The sequence below is a fragment of the Mesoplodon bidens genome (assembly GCF_964165515.1).
Source record: "Mesoplodon bidens genome assembly, chromosome: 8".
In the NCBI taxonomy this organism is placed as follows: domain Eukaryota; kingdom Metazoa; phylum Chordata; class Mammalia; order Artiodactyla; family Ziphiidae; genus Mesoplodon; species Mesoplodon bidens.
Window position 1 is genome coordinate 113,026,575 of NC_138165.1, and position 23,033 is coordinate 113,049,607.

Consider the following 23,033-nt stretch of genomic DNA (forward strand, 5'->3'; position numbering starts at 1 on the left):
TGTGAGCTGCAGCCGCGGGAGAGGTGGCTGAAATGGGCGCGGGGGCGAGGGGCCATAAAGGGGTGCAGGCCAGGTGCGGGCGGGGGACAAAGGGGACCAAGGCTGTGGGAGCGGACGCGCGAGGCACGCGGCCAGGGTGCAGCAAGGAACGGCCTGATCCGAGGAGAGGGAAGACGGGAGGGATGCCGACTTCGGCTGGGGGCGGGGAAGCCCCTGATAGGCGCGCGGAAGGCGTGATGTCACGTCCGGCGGGGGAAGCCCTGCCTCAGCACCCCCGCCCCCGCCCCCACAGGTGGTGCCGCCGCCCCGGGCGCTGGGCGTGGAGGGCCCGCCCTCGGGGACCCCGGACACGGCCCGCGCGCTCCCGACCACCCCGCTTCCCTCCAGCAGTCAACAGATCCGCGCGAGCCGGGCGGCCCCGGGAGCAGGAGGGGCGCCCCGTGCGCCTCGGATCGCGCCCCCGCGCCGCGCCCCGCCCCGCCCCTGCGCGCCCCGCCCCGCGCGGCCCTCCCCGCCCCTCTCCCGGGCCGCCGAGGGGCCGGGCCGGGACTGCGCGCTCGCCTGCCGCGCTCTGGGCCGCCGGAGAGAGCGGCCGAACCTCGCGCCCCGCGCGCCCCGCGCCCAGCCGCCGCCGGCTTTTGTTGTCTCCGCCTCCCCCGCCGCCGGCGCCTCCGGACCGCGAGCCGAGTGCGCCGGGACCTTGGCTCTGCCCTTCGCGGGCGGGGGCTGCACGGGCCCGGCCGGGGGCGCCGCCGGCCCCGCCATGGAGCTCCGGGCCCGAGGCTGGTGGCTGCTGTGCGTGGCCGTCGCGCTGGCCGCCTGCGCCCATGGGGACCCTGCCAGCAAGAGTCGGAGCTGCAGCGAAGTCCGCCAGATCTACGGGGCCAAGGGCTTCAGCCTGAGCGACGTGCCCCAGGCGGAGATCTCGGGTGAGTGACCCGGAGCTCCCGGGTTTCCCCTGCGCCCCCTTCTCTCTCCCGTTCTGCCCTCGTCCGCCCTGCGCCTCCGCGCCCCGAGCCGCCCTCCCTCCGCCCGGGTCTCCTCTGCTCCGCTCGGCCGCCCCCCGGCCCCCAACACGCACACCGGCCCCTTCCCCGCGGAGCTGTCCTCGCCGGGCGGCGGACCGGGCGGTCCCCGGCTCGGTGCGTCCTCCGGGACAGGCAGGGCTGAGCTGCGGGGCCGGCTGTCGGGGCGCAGCCGACGGCGGCCATGGGCTAGGGACTCCACCGGCTGTGCGGCCCTCTCCGGGAGGCGCCTCGGGTCGGCCCGGGGATTCCCGGTGGTCCCCGGCAGAGGCAGCCTAGGGGCCCCGGGGAGGTCGGGAGCGAACTGTGCGCTCGGGGAGGGGCGGGGGCGAGGGTGGAGAGGCTCGACCTCTGACATCGGGAAGGGAACATCACCTCGCAGGGATTCCTGCCCAGGGAACTTGTGCTCGCCTGGCACTCAGGGCCGCCTCGGGCGGGGAGTCCAGCTGCAGGTGGTCGGCGCCTTGGATCCCGCCCAGGGGCCGTGTCATTTCTTTGTAAGAGCATCGCCGTCCCAGGCGGCCTCAGCCCTGCAGCTGCCCGCAGTCCTGCGCACACCCTCCCTGCAGGCCTCTGAGGAGCTTTGGGGACTGGAGTGAGGGTGGAGGTCTAAGGATTTCACAGACAACCCCCAGGCTTTTTCCTCCAACTGCAAACTAAGGATTTCACAGACACCCCCCAGGCTCTTTCCTCCAACTGCAAACGTGTCCAGAACCACCGTGGGTCTGCGCGTCTGTTCAGGGTGCCTGGGACACGGTGGATGAGAGCGGAGCAGACCAGCTTCCTGCCGTGGGGAACTCCTCCCAAACTGGGGCGGGGGTGGGGAGGGGGCATTCGAGTACTGACACGGGGGACATGTGTCAGTCCACAGCCACAGGAGTTCTGAGTGAGAGAGGAGTATGAGGGGCAAGTCCATGGCCTTGTCTTGCTGGGGAATGGGAGGGGGCAGCCAGGCCCTGGACCCCTGCCCCCAGGGGACCCACAGAAGGCTGCCTTGATACCTTGACAGCCCCCTGCCCTGGGTTCAAGTCCCCCAAGGTAGGCCTTCCTGTGCCTCTGTCTGCTGACAAAGCCCTGTCATTGTCAGGGCTGCCACCCTACCTAGGGAACAGGTCTGGGGGGCACATCTGGGTGCCTGGGGCCAGCACACGTTGGCTCATAAGCTCCGCCACCCGCCATGCGAACAGAGGAGCTCATGCCTGGGAATTCCTGGCCTTTCGGTTGAATCCCTTCCCCTGGACGCCAGGGTCTCAGGGCAGCTGAGCAGCTGCCCTCACCCAGCCCCGATCTTAGACGGCGCTCCAGGGTCCCCTCACCCCACAGCTCTCCTTCACACGCCCACTCCCACTCGGCCGCTGTGTCCTCGGGACCGTCCTAAACTTGATCGCATCCACAGGCCCTGTCCCAGTTAGGCTGAGAGACGGAGTGGCAGAGTCTGGGCAACCGTCAGGGGCCGGGAGAGAGCAGGGCGGGCTGGAGAAGGTGAGGTGGGGCCGGCGCAGGGGCTGGGCCTTGGCCTCCTTGGGCTGGGGCTGCAGTGGGTTGGGGACCCGGGACCAGCAGAGTGCCTTGCTGTGCACGTGACGGAGGGGGGCTGTACGGCCGCCCAGCAGCTGTCCCAGCACCGCGCCAGCCAGGGCTTCAGGTGCTGCCCACCCCCCCGGGGGTCTGGACTGCGCCCCCCCCCACCAGCGCCCGTGGCTCCTGTCCCAGCTCCAGGGGCTTCTGGGAAGCTGCTCTCCCCGACCCCCTATGGCTTCATCCTCCCCCATAAGCACCTGAACTGGAGAGTGCCCTGCAGGGCCCAGGCACCGAGGAGAGTGCCGGTGCCACGTGGGGTGAAGGAAACAGAGTGACCTCCCAAGGCAACAGCCAGTCCTGTCCTCTCCTTCTCCGAGCAACTTGGCCGGGCTCCGTGCAACGGGCGCCCTCTGGTGGCCCCTTGGTGACACGCTGCTCTCGGGCATCCGGCCTTTGGTTTCCTGTCCTGCCAGCCGGCAGGCAGACTTCTCCAGCCTGGGGAGCCCCGGGGGTGGACGCCTGGGCTAGCTGGTGGGGTAGAGACTCAATGCTTGCTAGTCGTTGGAAGGGAGGGAGGGCGGCCCTAGGCCTTTGGGTGGCCTTTTCAGCCTGTGCCGGCCCGGGAGAGCAGAAATGGTGTGGGCTCGTGAAGGAGGGACCATCAGCGCGCATGGGGCTTCCGTTCGTGGCTTTGTGTAGTGTTTTGGATGGACGGCCAGGCGTGGCCGTGGTGAGGACGACGGTCATCCCCTTTTACAGGCTGCACAGCCCAGGTAGCCCTCCCTCCGGCCAGAGCACTGTATGGAAGGTGAGGGGGAGCGACCCCTCCAGCTGGCTCCCCCTGCAGCACTGGGGCAAAGCCCAGCCCCGTGCTGCATCTCACGCACGCACATGCACATGCACACGCACACGCACACATGCACACACGCGTGCATGCACACGGGCCTGCCATCTTCTATCTCTGCCGGTGGGGTTGCTTCTGGTCCCCAGATGTCTCCTGAGCACCTGCTCAGCCTCCTGACACTTGACACGGTTTGTCGTGTATCTCTCTGACCCCTCACTGAGGCCCTGGGGGCAGAGGCCGCCTCTGTCTGTACTGTCCTCTGTAGCAGCCACAGAACCTGGCACAGTTCCTGGCACAAAGTAGGTTCTCAGTCACAACTTGCTGGAGACCCGCACACGGCCTGCTGTATGCCAGCCGTGGTGGGTGGGCACTGGGAGACGGAGGGCCTGGGCCCAGGAGAAGGGGCCTGGACCTTGGGGATGGAGGTCAGAGGGGAGCGTGGGCCTGTCAGTGCGACACAGACCGGGGGCAGCCCCTCTGCTCGTGGACCCCGGCTGGCTGTGGATCCCCCACCGAGGGCCACCCCTTAGCCTCCCAGCGGAAACCGCTGCTTCTCTGAGCCGTCCTGCCCGAGGCCGAGAGAGCCCTCCTGCCCGAGGCCGAGAGAGCCCTCCTGCCCGAGGCCGAGAGAGCCCTCCGAGTCTGTCCATCAGCTGTGCGGCTCTCGCAGGCCATCTGCATACAGCCCGGCCTCACACCAGGCGGTTGTGTGCACCCAGTCCTGTTCAGAGGGCAGAGGCCCCCGTGTGCCTGGCTTGGGGCCCCAGGGTGGTCCGTGGCTTCCAGCTGAGCTGCTGCCCTGTCCCGTCACCACTAGAACAGCTGAGGTTTCATCATCCCCAGCGTGAGGGCAGGGCTGGTGGGGGGGGGAGAACCACAGGTAGGGGGGCCCAGGGGAGCCAGGAGCCGACAGGGCCACCTGCACGATGCGGCGGCCTGGCCCTTGCTGGAGCTGCAGTGCCGGACATCCAAGGGGCGGGGCGGGACGTCCTCCGTGGGCCTGGGCTCAGATGCCAGCCCTGCCGCGTCAGCCTCCCTGCCACCACCACCCCCCAACCTGGCTTCTCTGTGCCTCTGTTTCTTCACGTGTGACAACGGGAATAGTCACGACCACCGGAAGGCTGCAGGAGGGGAGCACGCGGACGCCATGCACTCTGCGGCCGCCTCAGGCGTGTCCTCCCCTTTGCCCCCTGCCCTAGAGGCCCCTGGAGGGCCTGCAGGCAGTGGTGTCTGGCACTTGGGAGCCCTCACCGTGACCCAGACTCAGCGTGGGTCCCTCCGCGTGACTGTCTAGCTGGTACAGCGGATGAGGAGGGGTCTTTGCAGACCTGCTTCACAGATAAGTAACTGAGGCCGAGAAGCCCCACAGCTTTCTTCAGGGGGCTCGGCCCACATGGAGCTCTGAGGTCTACAGCCCAGTCTGTTGACCCCAAAGCCGGTGGCATTAACTGCTGAACAGTCCTGAGCTCTGTGTTCTCTGGAAGCCTCGTGCCACCCCAGCCTGGAGGCCTGAAATGGGGCCTCGAGGCCGGGCCCTTATGGGCCACCAGCTGCCTTCTGGTCGTAGACTCCACTGCTTAGGCCGGGTTAGAACTCCTCTTAACTGGAACGCCTCCTGTGCCTTCTCCGGGGCCGCCCTGCCCCCACCCCAACTGCTGCCGGTGACTCGGCCTTCCGTGTAGCCGGGCCTCACCCTGAGCTGGTCCTGGGAGCCTGTCCAGTGAAGGCCTGCCGCTCCTGCCCTGCTGGAGAGGGCTGTTCCAGGGGCGTGAATCAGGCGACCCTGCCCGGGGTGTACGCAGAGGATGGCCCAGCTGTGTGCTGCTGGCCGACCCTAAGAGCAGCCCCTGGTGTGTCCCCAGCACCATGCTGGGCCAAGTCCCCCAGGAGTCATGGACAGATGTCCCATCCAGGGGTAGATGAGTCCAGAAGACAAGACAGGTCGGTCTTGGTTCCATGCTGGCCCTAATAAGGAACAGCGTGAGCCTGTGGTGGACAGGGCTGCAGGGCCACTGAGGCCTCCCAGGAGAGGGACTGAGGACACTCCCGCCAGGCGGCAGGTGGGCTTCGGAGCCGGGAGGAATGCACAGCGGGTGTGTGGGTGCACCGGGCCTGTGCTAGGCCACCCACGTGCACGGGCACAGGTGGCAGCCTGGCTGGTCCTGGACAGGGAGACAGGCCAGGAGAGGGGCTCACCCAAGGCCACGCTGGTATCAAATCGGGCCCAGGCCTGGACATGCCCAGGTGGTAAGAGGTTGGTCAGCTCTCCTATAAGCCAGACCCTCCTCCCTGAGTCCTGGCTTGCTTCAGGAAGATTTCAGACCAAGACTCAGGGCCCAGGCCTTGCCTGTCTGATGTCTCCTTGCCTGGTGCCTGACACCAGCTGTGACCGCATCTAGCCGTCAGCACAGCCCGGTGGGGTCAGGTCATCACCCACATTCGGGAGAGGACACAGGCTCAGGAGGGTGAGGGCTCCAGCCCGGGGCCACCTACCCCATGCCAGCTGGCAGCTTTCTTGCCATGTGTGTCTAGGAACAGGCCTGGGCAGGTGCTCTGAGCTGCCTGAAGTCTCTGGGCGGAGATGGTTCAGGCGGAGGTGCTGCAGTCCTCCCCAACCCCAGGCCCTTCGCCCTGTCCCCAGTTGTGGGGTGGGGGCTGTCCTGTCCTCCCAGCTGTGACCCCTACACTGGGAGCAGGGCTGGGGCCTCCAGCTTTCTTGACTGTTCTTGGTCTCACCATGGGTGCAAGGGAAGCTCTGGGTGTGAGGGGTGCATACCAGCTTTGCTGGCAGGAATCCTGGAATCCTGGGTAGATCTAGGAGCCCCTGAGGGGGCCAGGCCATACCCACCCCAGCCCCTCGTCTGCCTGTGGCCTCAGCGTTGGCTCCCACCAGCTCCTGGCTGGCTCACCTTCCTGGCACACGTGCCCCCCCCTCCTGCCAGGTCGGCCCTCCCCATGCCCACCCTCGGCACCCGCCCATCACTATCCTCCCTACAGGGCTTGGCCCTGCTGCTCAGCTTCCCGGGCATCCCCAACACACCCACTACTCTCCAGGGCTCTCCCTGTTTTCCCAGGGTGCTCCCCAAGTCTGGGCAACCTCAGCAGTAAGTGTGCTGAACACTGCGCACATGGTGTCAGGCTGGGCTGGGTGCTGGGGGTCAGGCATGTGTCCACTTCCCCTGGCTGCTGGCACAGATGCAGCAGGCTAGGTGGCCTCACAGCAGGAGTTTATTGTCTTGCAGTTCAGAGGCTGGAAGTCCAAGATCAAGGTGTCACTGGGCTAGTTCCTCCTGAGGCCGTGAAAGGGAAGCTGTTCCAGGGCCTCTCCTGGCTTCTGAGGGTTGTAGGCGATCCTTGGGGGTCCTTGGTCTGTAGTCTCTGGGTTTGTCTTTGTGAGTAGATGTCCCTGTGCTGGTCTGCTTCTGAATTTCACTTTATGGAAATGAGGACACCAATCCTATCAAGTTAGGGGCCCAACCAGTTACATTTGCAAAGACCCCACGCTCAAATGAGGTCACCTCCTGAAGTCCTGGGGGTTTAGACTCTGACATATGAACGAGGGTCATGGTTCAGCCCATTGCAGGCGTGGCACCTCACTCTTGGGCGCATCCTGTCCAGTGGGCGGGGATCCTGGGCTCTGGGTATTTCGGTGTGTGGCTCCTCAGGACAGGGCCATGCCATAGGCTCAGGGTCTCGGCTCAGACGTGCACCGGTGCCTTGGTGTTGGAGTGAGGGTGTCAGACCATCCTCAGCCTGCTCCTCACCCCCACCAGCCTGCAAGCCTCTCAGGAAAATGGCCAGAGCTCTGCACCCCATGGGCCTTAACTTCTCCAACTGAGTCAGAGAGGAGGGCCGGGGGCCACTCATTCTGACATTCAGAGTCTGGTAACTGCCGACCCGCTGATGCATCTCACTTGTGGCACGTCCCAGAACCTGGGTGGGCAATGAGAGGCCCAGCTGTAAGACCTTCATGGGGGTCAGGGGCACCTGTCTGGGAGAGTTGTGACTCGCTGGCACCAGTTTGCCGTGGACAGGCTGGGGGTCCCCCCCAACAAGTGCGAGGGCCCCTGAGCAGGGCACACAGCATGCGGGGCAGGGTGTGCGGAGGGGAGGTGGGCAGGCAGCTGGCTCCTGGCTCCATGGCCCAGCCGAGGACGCTGGCTGCCGATTTGTGCGAAGTGCTCCCTGGGTTCTAGAGGCTTGGCTAGATGACAGGGCAGGCCCGGCGGACTCCATCAACCCTGCTCCCTCACCATCTGCCCCGACCTCGGCCCCCTGGAGGCCCAGCGCCCTGCCTGCCGCCCCTGCTGCATCTTGGAGGAGGAGAGCTGTGCAGGGTCGGACTCCAGCAGGGGGAGGCCAAGCAGTTTGCGACCTGGCCGAGTCCGGGGCTGCAGGAAGGGAGGCGATGGAAAATGGGGTCCAGCACCGGGAGATGGTGAGGACCAGCCAGCAGCACCATGAGGCAGGCCTCCCATCAGCTCGGGTGTCTGCAGTGTGGCCGAGCCCAGGGCCCTACAGGTGGACAGGATGCACAGGGTGACCAGGGCCTGGGGCCAGGGAAAGCACCTGGGCTGGAGCAGGCCAGCAAGCGGAGGCCCTGCAGGAGCCCCAGCTTGGGCCCTGCCTTCCTCACCCCTCCTTCCCACCCGATGAAGTGCCCAAGAGCCAGCCCCGGCCTCAGTCCAAGGCCCTGCATCCTTAAGCCATGCCCTGGCCTCCGCTGGCCCATTGCCTGGCAGCCCCTCCCAGCCTCCCAGAGCGAGCAGGACAGGGTGCCTGCAGGGCAGGCCAAGTACCACCTGGTGCAACCACTTAGTGTGCAGGTGGGGAAGCTGGGTCCCAGAAAGGGGTCCTCAGTGCTCAGAGCCCTGTCCCTGGAGTAGCTTCTTCTCCGTGGCCTTGCTGCCCTGGCCCAGGTTTGTCCCAGGTACCTGGTGTGGGCACCGGGCAATGGTGCCACCCATTGAGGGGGTCCCCCAGAGAGGAGGAGGTCAGGGGCGAGCCCACGCGAGCCTGCCTCATCGGGGCGCTGGGGGGCATCCGTGTGGCCCTGTCCGTAGGTGCTGGGTATGTGTTCCAGGCTGCAGGGTGAGGTCAGCCAGAGGACAGAGCTGGCGGGGAGGCCACAGAGCTCCCACAGGTACAAGGAAAGACGGTCCCTGGCAGACCCCAGAGGACTGAGGGGCTCCAAGGCTGGGACAGGTGGGCGAGCCCCAGGAGGGGCTGGGTGGGGTGTCCGGGAGAGGAGCCGGCCTGAGAGCGGCGCACGTGAGGACTCGGGCTGCAGGAGGGCCCGGCTGGCCGGCTGGCAGGAGAAGAGAAGGTCACCACCTCAAGGAGGGCCTCCTAAGCTCAGAGCTGGTCCTGCCGACGGGCACCAAACGCCCGAGCCCCGCCGCCCCGCCTGCTTGGAAGGCATGAGGAGAGGCTGGCCAGGCAGGAGGCAAGGCCCTTCACCCTCCTACCCATCCATCCATTCATCCGCTCTGTGCTCACCCTCAGGCTGTGGGCCCCTCCCCCAGAAGGTCAGGGTCTAGTGAGAAACTCAGCTGGGGCTGCAAGGCCCCCCCAGACGCCGCAGTCCAAAGCCAGGCAGCCACTGGCCATATCCTGAGCCTCGTCTGCGCCCCAGCTGTTGGCCCTGGGGGTGGATTTGGCTGCAGTGCTCCCAGCAGCTTGAGGGATAGGCCAACACGTCTCCCTCTCAGGCGGGCAGCCAGGCCCTGGACAGGTGCACCTGGCAGTGACTGTGGCCCTGTGCCTCCCTGGTGGGGACATTTCTTGGGCTCACCATCAGCACCAGAACCTGTGGAGGTCTGTGGCCTGTGCACACCTTCGGACACCATCCCCAGTGCTGAGGACCGCTCTCTGAACCTGAGGGTGGCCGTCCGGGCTCGTCTGTGTCTAAGCGCATCCTTGGCGCCTAGGGCCACCTGTGGACATCTGGGCCCTGTGGTGAGCCATGTGTGACGTCTGTGTGCGTCCTCAAGTGTCTGGGGCTACGGAAAGTACATCCCACCCACCTGTGACCATCTGCAGGCCCTGGGGAGACAGATGATGCCACCTGCTTCAGGACTGGCTGAGGTATTCACTCCCATCTCCCTTCATTATGGAGTTCGGGACACACCGGACCCATAGGGGTATTTTAAAGGGACGAGGCTCTTAAAACATTTAACCCCGCCGTCCCTGACCCTCCTCCCCTGGCCTGGCAGTGGCTGCCCACAAGACACTCCAGGCACCTTGCCGGTCTCCATTCCAGTGACCTAACACCCAGAGACTGCCACCTCCCCGTCACTGTATGTTTGGGAGCTGCTGCAGGTCAGACACACAGCTAAGCGCCCCAGGATAAAGTGGGTGTTCCCAACCGGGAGCCATTCCCCAGGGGCGTTTTTGGTTGTCACGGCATTTAGGGGAGGGGACAGGGAGGCCAGGGACCCCAGGAAGTGCAGGACACTCCTGAACAGGCGGGAGGTGGCTTCCCGAAACCCCAGTCCCACCCCATGAGAAGCCCTTGAACCGAAGCTCTAGGCAGGATGGAGCCAGCGGCCGAGGGAGCGGAGGGGAGGAGGCGCCCCTCTGCGTTGGGGCCAGGATGGCCGTCCAGGGCCGGTGGTGGAGTCAGCTCCAGAAGGACGGGCAGACGGGGGTGGACAGACGTGGGGGTGCAGGCAGGTCATTTGAGGCTGGGGTCCTTCCCCAGGGTGCCCTGGAGAGGCCCAGGTTTAGAAGTCAGGGAGTTCATGAACTTGACTGAGAAAGAAATTAATCTCCTTTTTTGCTAACCTTTAGCATTTCTTGTTACTATGAACAAGGCGACGATGTCATTCTAGAATCTGGGACTTGGTCACCAGTGGAAACTGCTGATTTTTTCATGTCCCTTTACATTTGTAGCAAATATCTCAAAGTACCGTTTCCACGCACCACAGCTCTGAGTTTCTGATGGGCATCAGGCCTGCAGGATGTTCATAGGAAAGTGTATGGACACCACCTCACGCGCCTGTTTATAATGTGCCGACGGCTGCAGCACTTCAGCTAGCTTCCTTCGTGATCCTCTGCGTAATTTTTTACTTCATTACTTCTTTATTCTGTGAACAGGTCCGCAGTCTTCAGCCAGCGGTCAAGGAGGCCCAGGGCCCAGAGAAGAGGAGGCCTCTGGGCGGCGGGCTGGGCCCTCAGCCAAGGCAGGAGGGCCGGTGGAGCCCCATGTCTGCCCCATGAGAGCCAGCGAACCGGACGGGAGCCCTGGGGCAGAGCGGGGGCCCGGCCAGCTGCCTGCAGGTGGGGGTGATAGGGACACAGAGATCAGTCTCTCTGAGTCACTCGGTAGTGTTCCTTGAGCTCCTACTGTGTGCCAGACGCTGTCCTCAGTGCTGAAATGCAGCCACAATGCCATCCGCGCAGGGACTGGACGGGTGTCAGAGGCTTCACGTGAGCTGCAGCTTTGCTGGCCACGGTGACCACGTGTTACTTTTGTAAGTTATAAGTGACGAGAAATAATGTGTGGGTTTAGACACAACGCATGCGGTTTGCAATCATACATGTCCTCCTTGACCGCACAGCGAAGACACCTCCCAGCCTGGGGCGGCCCCTGGCCCACATGCCGCTTGGCCACCCTCGCTGTGAGCCGTGGCCTTCTCGCCCCATTCTCCCTGAGGGCTTGAGGCGCTTGCTCGGCCACAGCTCCCCTCCTGGCCCGAGGGTCCTACGCTGCCCTTGCAGGGCTCTTGCCTTGGGCCCCGCACCCCAGGCATTCCTGGCCCAAGGAATCAGCCCCCACCTCCTCTGCTACCTAGAGTTTTCAAGGCCACACCCCTAGTCCAGGGCCAGTGTCCTTTGGATCCAGTGGCCATTCCCAGTGGCGTATGTCTTAGGAAAGAGGTGGAGCCCTAGCAGAAGCCAAAACCTGGTCTCCTGGACCCGGCCATCCTGCTGCCAGGGTTCAGGTCTGGCGCCATGCTCCCTTGCTGTGTGACCTTGGGCCAATTACTGAATGTCTCTGTGCCTCAGAATCCTTTTCTGTAAAATGGGGATGGTAGCAACACCTGCTGTGTGGAGTGGTTGTGAAACTGGGTTCTCGTGTGGAGTGCTCAGCATGGGGCTGTGTCCTGGGGGGCATCACGGCAGGGGGGAGCCTGTTGGAGAGACAGGCTCATCCTTTCTCCAGAGGTGGCTGTGGGGAAGAGTGCCCCCTGGTGGGGAGGGCGGCCAGCCTGCGCCGGCCAGGCCCAGGGGCAACACTGGGGTCAGAGGGATCCGGCGGGAGAGGAGGGGCTCCCCGGTCACTACTGCTGCTTCCTGGGTGGTGCTGTGTCGTGGTGTCCCGTGTTCCCCCTTGGCTGGCCCTGGTCCTGAGAAATTGGGAACTACAAGAAGAGTTGGCTTGCAGGCCCCTCCTGGAGGGGCAGCCCGCGATGAAGGAGTGCTGCCCCAGCACAGGGCCATGCCGCCAGCCAGGAGGGCTCTTGGGGCAGCCTTGGAGGGTGGCAGCTGGTATTCAGACATGAGTCCCAAGCAGAGGCCCAGAAGGCCCTGCAGGCTCTACAGAGACATTAGAGGGTGGGGGGAGGACAGTGCCAGCAGGACCCCACTCATGGTCAGCCCACGGCCAGCCTAGGGGCCTGGCAGCCTGCATCAGAAGGGGCCTCTCCTTGCCCAGGTCATGTGGGGCCCCTTTGACCCCTCTCTGGGGATGGGGCTGTCTGCCCCAGGAATCGGACTGCCCTGGGCGGGACCGTCCCACCTCTGCCTGCTGGATGTGGCTGAACAGGGCGGAGACCAAGACACTGGGTGCCTAAGGGAGCAGAATTCACGGCCTGCTTAGAGACCTGGCCCTTCCCTGATGCATACGTCAGCTTGACCACCCTGGAGAAACTGAGCTGTAGAGGTCAGGAAATAGGCTGGCCCACCCATTCCCACTGGCCCCCAGGACCCACAGGAAGCCAGGGTCCCATCTTTGGGGAGCCGGACAAGCGGGCAAATGCCGAGGTCACCTGACTGCTCCAGGTTGGGAGCCCTCTGTGTGCTTGGCTGGTGGGGGCCCTTTCTGGTGGGTTTGTGCTGCTGGCAGGAGTGTCCCGACAGGTGTCCTTCCCGTGCGGTGGGGGGGTGGCGGGGGCATGGCCGCTGGCCCCATGGGCTCCTGCCCAGCTGCCTGATGGTGTCCTAGGTCTCAGCTTCTGGCCACTGACGGGGTGGTGCAGGCTAGCAGGGTGGCCAGGCCACCACTCTGCCCTCATCTTCCAGGAGCCTTCATCTCTGTACCTAGGACCTCTGGGCTGCTGGTGGGCCCCCAGGCGCCCAGCACTTTCATTTCCTTCCCTTCAGTGAAGACAGGGAGGCACTCGGGCCAGTGGAAGGAGACCAGCACTAGGCAACACGTTTGAGACATTGAGCAAGTCTCAGAACCCCCCCAGCCTCAGTCTTCCCATCTGTGAGATGGGGATAATTGTATCTTCCTGTTGACTGAGATGGTGAGGCCCACCATTCTCTAAGGAGGCCGGGGGCTGTGGGAAGGCGGACCCTGCTCTGACATCCACCTCTGCCCTCCTGCCGCTGGCATGGGCAGGGTCTGAGGTCCTCGCCTAGGGAGCCTGCAAGACAATGCACATGTGTGCATGCCCACGTGTGGCGGGGAGTTGCCGGTGGGGAGCCTGAGTGACTTCGGTCAGGCTTCTCCCCACGCCCCACGAAGGGCCGGGCCGCCAGATTTAGCAGATAAAACTACAGGAGACCCAGTTAAATTGCAATTTCAGATAGTTAATAATTTTGTAGCGTATGTCCTGAATATTTAAGTTTCAAATAAACAACAAATACATTTTTAGTATAAGTATGCTCCACATATTTAGTATAAGTATGTCCCAAATATTGGGGAGGGGGGATTGTGTGCTTTTTTGGTGGTAAAATATGCATAATAAAATGTACCGTTTTAATGATCTTAAGTGTACATTCAGTGGCATTAGGCTCATTCACACTGTTGTGCAGCCGTCACCACCATCCACCTTCCCCAACTTCGTACCCATTAAACACTCACCGCCCCCCCCCACCCCCCTCTCTTCATGCCTGGTAATCACCATTCTACTGTCTCTATGAATTTGACTCCTCTGGGGACCTCATTTAAGTGGAAGCATAACAGTATTTGTCGTTTCAAGACGGGCTTCTTGCGTTCAGCATCATGTGTTCAGGGTACATCCACGTTGTGGTGTGTGTCGGCACTTCGTGACTCAGGGCTGCATGGTGTCCGTTGCATGGACGTGCCCCGTTGTGTTTATCTGTTCACCCATCGTGGACACTTGGGCTCTTTCCACCTTTTGTCTCCTGCAAATAATGCTGCTGTGAACAGGGGTGGAAAAGATTCTGTTCAAGTCCCTGCTTTCAGTTCTTTGGGGCCAGATACTTTTATTCTGAAAAATAATGCATCGTGTATCTGAAATGCACAGTTAGCTGTGTCCTGGCTGTATCTGCGCGCACGCCCTCACAGTCGTGCCTTTGGGGCTGGGCTTGCACCGGCGAGCTGGGTGTGTGCTGAGCCCGGAGGTGCTGCCTGGGCGGGCGTGCTGAGTCAGCAGCTGGGGACCATCCCACCTGAGAACTCCAGGGCCCTCCGGGTGGCTCAGTCTGCATATCGCTTGGTGGCAGAGCGTGTCTGCTCCTGCTTCAGTCGCCGCCCTCCTGCTCAGGAATTCCCCTGGGACTGGAATCAAGGGAGGTCTTGCGATGGGAGAGGCGGGGGAGGCCAGGATTCTTCTGTGTCCCTTGCAGCACTCCAAGATGAGTCGCCTGGGCATGTCACTCTAGCTCCCTGTGTGGCGCCGGCAGCAGTAGAATGGGAGAGAGCAGTTGTCGTGAAGAGGAAAGGATTCTCAAACCCGGAAATGGCTGAGACCCTTGCAGGCACCCAGTGAGAGCTCCATCTCATCAGGAGGTGGCCAGGGCCTCTGGAAGGATAAGGGAGTCCTTGTGGACTGTGAAGTCACCCCCGCAGGCCCCCCTCACAGCAGCACGCAGCTGGCTGTCATGCCGCCTCTGGGGAGGGTTCGGGTCGGGGAGGTGCTGGCTTTCCAGGGGAGGGGGAGGTCTGAGGCTGCGGCTCTGGGGCAACGCTGGTGTTAAGCCTCATTTCCCTGAATGCCAACACTGCACAGAGATCCTTTCTTTATACATATTTGTTACTCAGCACCAGGTCCAGCCTGGGTGCTGGGCAGAGAGGCGAGAGAAGAGGCTCCCACCAGCAGGCCGAGCAGCTCTCCTGCTGCTGCTGGGAAGGGTGGCCAGTCGGAAAGCCCCCAGGGAGGGCTGCCCATGCTCAGGGAGGTTAGAGGCTAGGCAGGTGCTTTGTCCCAGAGGGACCTGGAAGGCTTCCTGGAGGAAGGGAGAGGTGAGTGGGCCTTGAAAGAGAGTAGGGCAAGGGAGAAGGGTGCGTGAGATCGAGGGGCTAGCAGAAGCAGCCAATCGGAGCTGGATGCCAGCGGGGATGGCCGTGACCTTGGAGATGGCTGCCAGGCTTTGGTGCTCAGTTGGGGGTGAGCGGCTGAGCCTCTCTGTTCCTTCCCCTTTATGGAGCCGGTGCTGGGCGTGGGCCTGGGACTCAGCCTGCCCCCGAGGGCTCCCTCAGTGGCACCCAGGGGTCTGCTCTATATTCTGGCCCAGCTGAGGGTCTGTGCCCTCTGCCTGTTCAGCCTTCCCGGCGTGGATGGATGGGCCTACGTTGGGTCTTCGGGAGAAACTGGCTGAGAGGACCCCTGGGCCGCAGTGTCCCCTTCTGCTATTCCAGGATCTCCCCGGTGGACACGGCAGAGGCAGGCAGCATCAGTCCATCTCCTGGGCTGCTCCCCTGGCCCAGAGGTTGGGTGGACGGACAAGCTAAATGGGAGAGCTGTACGGAGCCCAGGAGTTCCCACCCAGCCCCTGTCAGGGATGGCTATGTAGAGTCCTGAGTGAGTGTCCTCTGCAGCTTGGCTTGAGCCAAGGATGAGAAATCAGCGCTGAGCTTGGCCTGGTGGGTGAGGCTTCCAGGGAGCATCTCACTCCCAGGATCCATGAGAGAGGCCCCTGCCCTGCAACCAAGACCTGGGGTCACGGGCACAGAAGACGCCCCTTCATCCCCAGTTTGTTCTGAGGCCACGGTGTGAGCCCTGAACCCTGAAGCACTGTGGGGAGGCCAGTGGGAAGAGGCCTGGCCTCTGAGCCAGAGCTGCTTCCAGGCCCACATCCGGGGGGCCCACCGCCTCGCCAAGGCACCCCCAAGCCCGGTGCCTGCCGGCAGGGTGGCCTGCTTGGGGTGGGGGGGGTCCCTGAGCAGGAACCAGGCAGCAGAGAGCGGCCTTGTGAGTTACCTGGTGGAACCCCCTTCTTCGGGGGCCCTCAGTGTTCTGGGCCGCCTTGGAGAGGGCACTTCGCTCCAGAGCTACCTGTGCAGCACGTGTCTCCGTGTCCCTGTGCAGGCTGTCCGGGGTGGGGACGGGGGAGTGGGGGACCCGGCGCGGCGGCACTGCGGGGAGGGGGGCCTCAGTGGGTGGTTTCTCCAGTGGGTCTGTCAGGCACTGCGGAGGCAAGGAGCAGGGCTGGGGCTGCAGCGAGTGGAGGGGATTGGTCCTGGGTGTGGCAGGGTGATCCAGGAGGAGGAGGTGGCTGAGCCATAGGAGGGCGTGGCCAGGCGCGGTCTGATATTTCCTAGGGAAGCAGATCAGGACGTTAGGATGGAGGCCCAGGTCCCTGAGGCCAGAGGCTGGGGGCTGGAGAGGGCGGGGAGAGGATACGGGAGTGACCGATGGTGGCCCTTGAGTGCCCAGACAGCAGTAGGGATCTGGTCGTTGTCATGCGGAGAGGGGACTCTCAGGCAGTGGGCTGCCACTCTCCTTCGGAGGAGAGAGCTGACGCCCCTCCCATCACCATTCTGGGATGGGCCCTGGCTCCCCTGCGCACTAGACTCCAGATGGGGAGCAGCCCCCCGTAGGGCAGGGCGGCAGGAGCCTGGCGGGCACCGGGTGGGCCCCTGGCCGTGGGAAGCTCGGGGGCTGAGCGCGGCTGCCGAGCCGGCGGCGGGAAGGGTGCGGGGCGGCCGCGGCGGTTTCCTGGGAGACGGGGGCGGTGCCGAGCGCAGCGGGGCGGGGGCTGCGGGAGGAGGCGCGTCGCCGCACGGGGAGCCGCCGCCCTCCACGGTGCGCGCCAGTGCGGCTGCAGTGCCGCCCTGGGAGGCGGCCGCGGAGTCCTCCCGGCGGTCCCGCTCGGCTGCGCTTCCGCGCGCCTCCTCCAAGCCCTCCAGCCCGATCCTGCTCCTCCGCCTTTCCACGGGCGGACCCCTAGACCCCCACGCACCCGCACCCGGCGTCACGCGCCGCCCGCCCGGACCGTCACCGCCGTCGCCACCACCGCACTGGGGACGCCGCCGCCGGAGCCGCCGCCGAGAAGGGGTTTCGGGCTAAGCCCGGGCGGCGTCCGCGGAGCTGGGATCCAAGCCGGTGACCCCGCCCGGGCCCAGTCCGCCGCCCGCCCTATACCCATTTCCATCTCCGCCGGCCCACCGCATCTCCATCCGCAGGCCCGCCACCCTCACCTCCACTCCCTCCTCCTAGCCATGTTCATCTCCAGCCCTGTCGTCCCCCATCACCACCGCCAGAACCCCACCTTCAGTCCATGCTACCCTGCCCTCACTCTCACCCTCACCACAAGCCCTCGTCTGCGCCGTCATCCATTTCTCCACCTCCTTCCCATCATGAGCCCCCCGCCAGTGTCCGTGTCCACCCCATCGATCCCTCAGCGTCAGTGCGCCCATCACCAATCCACCTCTCCTCCCCTCAGTTCCCCACCTTCACCCCATCTTCGCGTGCCTCCCGCTGTATCCCCGCAGCGCCCCTGCCCCCCTCCCCGCCCCCATCTCTTCCTGCAAGCAAGCCCCCCTTCCTCTTCCGTCAAACCCATTCCCCTCCCCTTCGCTTGCGGCAGCCCCTGCGAGCCCCCTCTCCTGCCACCCCCGCCAGGGCCTGCCGCGCCCACTGCGGCAAGCCCCTTCCCCGCCAATCGCGTCGCCCTGCTGCCCGCCCCCCTTCGCCTGCCGCAGGCCCCGGCGGCGCGGCCCCCCTGCTCTCTGCGCGGCCGCGCCCACTGCGCCAGCGCCCCCCGCTCGCTGCGCCAGGAGCCAGGAGCTCGGCCGCCGCTCCAGACCCTCGCGCGCCGGCTCCTGCGCCGCGGCGTGGGGCCCTCGGTCCCTGGCCGGCAGCGACTGGCGCCCGGGCGCTCGGCCTTTGTCCCGCCGCCAGCGACGCAGCCCCTGGGCAGCGGGATCCCTGGCGAGCCTGAGGGGCGGACCCCTCCCGCCGAGCGCAGAGGTGTCGCAGCCGAGACCCCTCAGTTTCGGTCCCCGTGCGTGACGGAGGCTCCGCAGCGGCGGCAGAGGGCGGCCTTGGTGATGCTGTCCCGTGGCCGGAATGGTGGAGGGGCTTAGGGCCGGCGGAGAGGCGGCCGGCGAGGGGAAGAGGAGCGCGCTGGGGGCGGGGCGGGAGGGGCTACGGGTTTTGTCGCCGCGTCAGGAGCGGGGGAGGATGGTGGTTGAAATGTCCCGTCCGGGGTGGGTCTGAGGCTGCCCCCTGCATAGACTCTAGGTGCTCAGGGTGACCCTGCCACAGAGACTGGCCAGGGACAAACGCTTCTTGGTCGGGGCCGGGGTGGGGGTGGGGCGGGGTGAGGAGCTGAGGAAAGGAGGTCTGGAGCTCAGGTTGTGGGTGGTGCCCAGGGGACCTCGGGTTATTTGTCCAGTGCCCCCCACCAGCAGGCTGGTGGACATGCCAGCAGGCTCCTGCAACGCCCACTGGAGTTGGAAGGGGTCCAGGAGCAGGAGTGGGCATGGGCAGTTGTCCCAAGAAGGGTCACGTGCTTAGGGAAAGCCTTCTGCACGCCCCACCCCCTCAGCAGGCCGGCTGGGGTCCAGAGCTGAGAAGAAGGGAGGGGTAGGGACGCAGCCCCCCAACTGCTTTTCCAGACCTGGGCCTCTCCCTCGTGTTTTGGAGGCCAGGGTGCCTAGAACTGTCCACAGAGCTGCATTCCAGCACCGTCCTGGGAGGCCAGGGCGGCTAATTGCCTACACCGAATTGCCGAGAGTATTCTAGGGGCGGCAGGATTAGTTGGTGCGGAGCATCTGGGACGTGGTTTTAAAGGCAAGTTGAGCAGGCGGTCTGCGTACCCGTGTGAGCTGCAGAAGCTTCTGGAGAGGTGGGCTTGGTGTGGCGCCATCTTCCCTCTGCAGCCTCCTTGGGAGGGCTCTAGGGCCACCAGTCAGGAGCGGCTGCCAGGCTGGGCCCGGACGGATGAGGTCTGCGTCCAGCATTGGTGATGGGGATCCCTGCTGGGATGGGGTCTTGGGCTAAAGCACTGGGTCTGCAGAGCCGGTGGGGGGACTGCTGGGTGGGAACGCCATCAGGAGGCTGCTTGTGCCCTTAGGAGGAACTGCGGCTGTGTCAGCAGGTGGCAGGAGGTGTGAGGCTTAAAGGTGTTTAAGCCATAGGCTGATGGGACTTGCTGAGGAGAAGCCGGAATCTGGGGTGACCCCAGGAGGTCTGAGTATGGGGGGAAGAAGGCGGATACGTGGTCTGCCATACAGCAAGAGAAGGAACTGCTGGGGGGGGGGCGGTTAGGAAGCGAGTGCAGGTGTTTTAACCTGGGGAGAGCGGCTGGGGGTTTGGAGACTTGGGACCTGGGGGCCGGGCCTAGAGGAGAGGCTCTAAAGAGACTGGGCATGGGGGAGCAAACCTGCCATGAAAGAGCTCTCCCCTCTTCCCCCCAAAAAACCCGGGATCACGAGAGGAGGAGGTGTCCCAAAGGCTGAGGGAAGGGAGAGTTCTAGAAGGATGTAGTCTGCTGTTGAAAAAGCAGCAACAGACTGAGGAAGAAAGGAGGGGCCATCACTGGCCAGCTGGGGGAGAAGCCTCAGTGCAGATGGGAGGGGTCAGTGGGAAGAGCAGACAGGCTGATGCCTCCCAGTGGGGAGGGGAAAGGGCGGAGGGGGGGTGACCGCAGGGGTGGACTGGGCAGCTCTAAGATGCACGGGACACCAGCCATGCCCTCCTGCCTGGCCCGAGTGCCCCCCTTTCTCCAGGCATTTAGCCGAGAAGAGGTGAGGTTTGGGGGTGGAGGTCTGAAATGACAAGAGGGGGATTTTATCAGCCTGCCTTGTACACTTCCAGGGTCAGGGAGCTCACCTCCTCTCTGGCAGGCCCCACCCTCCTCCAACCGTTTGGCTTAGATCAGGGAACAGACTTGCTTTTTGGGAAGGTGCCCTGCAGAGCCCACCTCTGCCCAGCTGATATCCAGGACCGACAGATGACCTGCGGGCCCAGGCCGAGCTGGGCCAGTGCCTTGACCATCGACTAGCACCAGCCACCGCATCTGCCCTGCCGCGGGCTCGGGGACCCTCAGCCCAGCCTGCCCGGGGCCTCAGGCCGGCGCCCGGGCTCTGGCTCCGTGTCTTCACTCCCGTGTGTGTCCGAGGAGGGAGGGAGGGACGGGGGCTGTGCTGGGGCGGCCGGAACAGCGCAGGTCACCGGGCTGGCTGGACGAGGTGGCCAGGCAGGGCTGAGGAGGTGCCGCAAGGAGGCGGCGGGGGCGGGGGAGGGGCAGGGAGGCTAAGGGTGAGGGGGGGCGGCTCACGGCTGTGAGCGGTGGGTGGGCCCGACAGTGCCAAGGAGCTGGCCTTAGAAAAGGGGGTCCTGGGTGTTTTGTCCTCGCTTCTCTCCTGCCTGCAGGAATGGAAGGTTCGGGAGGGAGGGCAGCCAGCTGGGGAGGCCGCCGGCCCCTGTGGCCCGCAGGTGCTTGCACCTCGGCAGCCTGCACCCTCCTGCCTCTCCTGTCTGCCCGCCACTGCCCCGTGACCCATCCAGCCTGGCCTGGGTGCCTGTCACAGCTGAGCCTAGGCTGGCACCTGGAAGCCCCAGGCTGGCACCTGCAGCCACTCCCAGCCCCAGGGCATGTCCCCAGTTCAGCCCCCGACCCCCAGCCCGGCACCACCATGGCCCACTGGTCCCAAGCAGCAGGGGAGGGTCCTCGCCAAGGGTGCTCTCCTGGCCCCTGCCGTTGGAGGGGAGGCCAGGGGGAGGGCGGTCGGGGCCCAGGCCCCTCCAGGCTGGGTGTACACGGCCCTATTGCACAGCCTCCACCATCAGGGAGACGGGTCCAGTATCTGCCCGGCTCTGCCAGCTGGGACACCGGGTGGAGGACCCTCGTCCTGCTCTGTGAGCTGCCCCCTGCTGGCGATGGTCCAGGGCCACGGGTCAGCATCAGCAAGGGCAGCTGAGAGGAAGAACTGTCTCTGGGGACGTCCTCGGGTTCCAGCCCTCCCTGCCTGGAGGTGCCCACCCACCCCACCCCCCGAAGGAAGGAGGGCAGGGATGGGGGTGCTTACTCTCTGCCAGGCCCTGGGGAGCCAGGCTCTGTCCCTCCACCCCAGCTGGTTCCCGTGAGGCCCGCACGTGGCCAGAAAGGCCTGACTCGCCCCGGGGCAGGGGGCAGGTCCCAGACCCCTGACTCCCCACCCCGCGGGCCTGGGGCTCTGCAGGGCGTAGGCACACGAGCTCTGACATCTACCCCACAGTCAGCCCTGTTCCAGGGTGGAGGCCACAGGGCCCCTTAGACAGCAGGCCCTGGGAGCAGGGTTGGAGGCCCTGGGGGCGAGGCGGCTGGGGGCAGGTTTGTGAGGGAAAAGGGGGAGGGAGCTGCACTTCCCGCCTCTGCCCCCCCACCCTCCTTCCTCCCCACCGACCCCTGACGCCTCCCTCAGTGCCACCCGAGTGTGCAGCGCCCCTCTCCCCCTCCCACCGCGCCTGGGGCACCGCTGCCCTCTTCTGGCTGTTACACTGACTGGCACAGAGCTGCAGAGGGGCCATAGGGCGACTGTGTTCTCCGCACCTGTCCCTGCTTCCCCGGGGCGTGTGCAGGAAAGGAAGACGCTCAGACTTAAGTGTGACCTAGCCACCCCCGCAGGCTCTTCAGGGTTAATTCAGCCTGCGGAGAATGACTTGGTGTTACCCACCCCTCTCCCCGCCGCAAGGCCTCCGCTGGAGGCCGCTGCCCACCCTGCAGCCCCCCACCCCTCAGGGCAGCCTCGGGACCCAGAGATCTCTGCCCAGGCTGCTCCACGACCCCCTGCAACCATGCTGGTTGCACCGGGCAAGCCCTCGACCCCAGCCCCACACAGCCTGTGTCCAGGTCAGACCCCTGAGTCCACTTCCCTCCGTGCCCTGCCCTGCTTAGAGGCAGGAATTGCGGCCTGTGGGGAGTGGGCCTGGGGGGCTCTGAGGCAGCCCAGTGGCCGTGGGGGCCTGAAATCGAGCGGCCTGAGCCACTTGGCCCCTGACTATGTGACTTCGGACAGAAACTCTCATCTCTGCCAGCCTCAGTTTCCTGGTCTGTAAAGTGGGTTCACAACACCCACCTCAGAACTGGGACCAGCACAGTTTCAAAGGTGTGCCCTGCACCACGAGAGTGGTGGAAGCAACCTCAGTCACGTCCTAGCGCTGCTGTAAGCAGTGCTGCCGGGAGCCCGCGCCCGGGCAGTGGCACGGGGGTGATGGTGGCTTTGAGGGTACAGAGGAGGGTGCACACCCCTGAGGGGCTCGGTGTGTCCTGCCGGGTGGGTGCGGGTCTCGCAGCAGGGCCCCAGCAGACTTGTGCCCGGGCTGTCCTGACGGGGTGGGCCTCGGCCTGGGGGGCCACTGCCTCTGGCCGGCCCGGAGCTCTGGGTGGGTGGCCTGCCCAGCATGCAGGGCCTGCTGTCCTCAGTGGGAGCCGGCACCCCGGACTGGGGTCGGGGAGGCTGGGGCTGTCCTGCCCCGCCCCTCGGGGATCCCTTCCTCTCCCTGTCCTCAGCCTGGGCCCAGGGAGGGGCGCCGGGCAGGCCTGGACACTTCTCCTGTGAGCCCCCCGTGCCCCCCACGCAGGACCTGAGGCCTCTCTGTGCTGAGGTCCAGGCGTGAGCTGAGCTGCTCAGGGTCCCTGGGGCGGCGCTCCTCACACGCAGGGGGCGTGGAGGGCTGGAAGGAGCTGAGTGGGGACAGCACCCCTGGGGCAGGACCAGCCCTGCCCTGGGGCTCAGCCTTCTGCACTCCTGCTTTACACCCATCCCCACTGGGGCTTGCCCCAGGGGGCTGGAGGTGGGATTCTGCAGAGGAAGCCCTGCTCCTGTGTCCTGTGCTGAGAGCTGCACGGCCCACCCTAAGCACTGCCCCGAGCCGGGCCTACCTTCCCCCCCACCCTGGCAGGCAGCCCCACCTGCGTGCTGCCCACGTCCCCTCTGTGGAGAAGAGCCCACCGCCCGCGAGGCCCGTTCTCCTGGTGCCCCGCCCCCCAGCCTCCCTCCCATAGCCCTCCTCTCCCTCACGCCAGCCCCTCCCCACAGGTGAGCACCTGCGGATCTGCCCCCAGGGCTACACCTGCTGCACCAGCGAGATGGAGGAGAACCTGGCCAACCGCAGCCGGGCCGAGCTGGAGACGGCGCTCCTGGACGGCGGCCGGGCGCTGCAGGCCACGCTGGCCGCCCAGCTGCGGGGCTTTGACGGTGAGGGGCTCCAGGGCCGCAGGACACTCACGGCGGGGGGCTGGGCACTTGGGGGCCTCTCGCAGTGAGGCAGGGTCAGAGGGGACGTAGTAGCAGAACA

At 65.3% G+C, this 23,033-nt stretch overlaps 1 protein-coding gene across 1 annotated transcript in view; it reads left to right on the forward strand.

Annotated features, from left to right (window-relative positions):
* The first annotated feature begins 530 nt into the window (after positions 1-530).
* The window catches only part of GPC1 (glypican 1), a 29,694-nt gene continuing 7,191 nt past the window's right edge, over positions 531-23,033 (forward strand). Inside the window, exons 1-2 of the mRNA XM_081241959.1 lie at positions 531-929; positions 22,775-22,933. Coding sequence (XP_081098085.1) covers positions 764-929; positions 22,775-22,933 — 325 coding nt within the window. The 5' untranslated portion in view covers positions 531-763. The remainder of the gene's footprint in view (positions 930-22,774; positions 22,934-23,033) is intronic.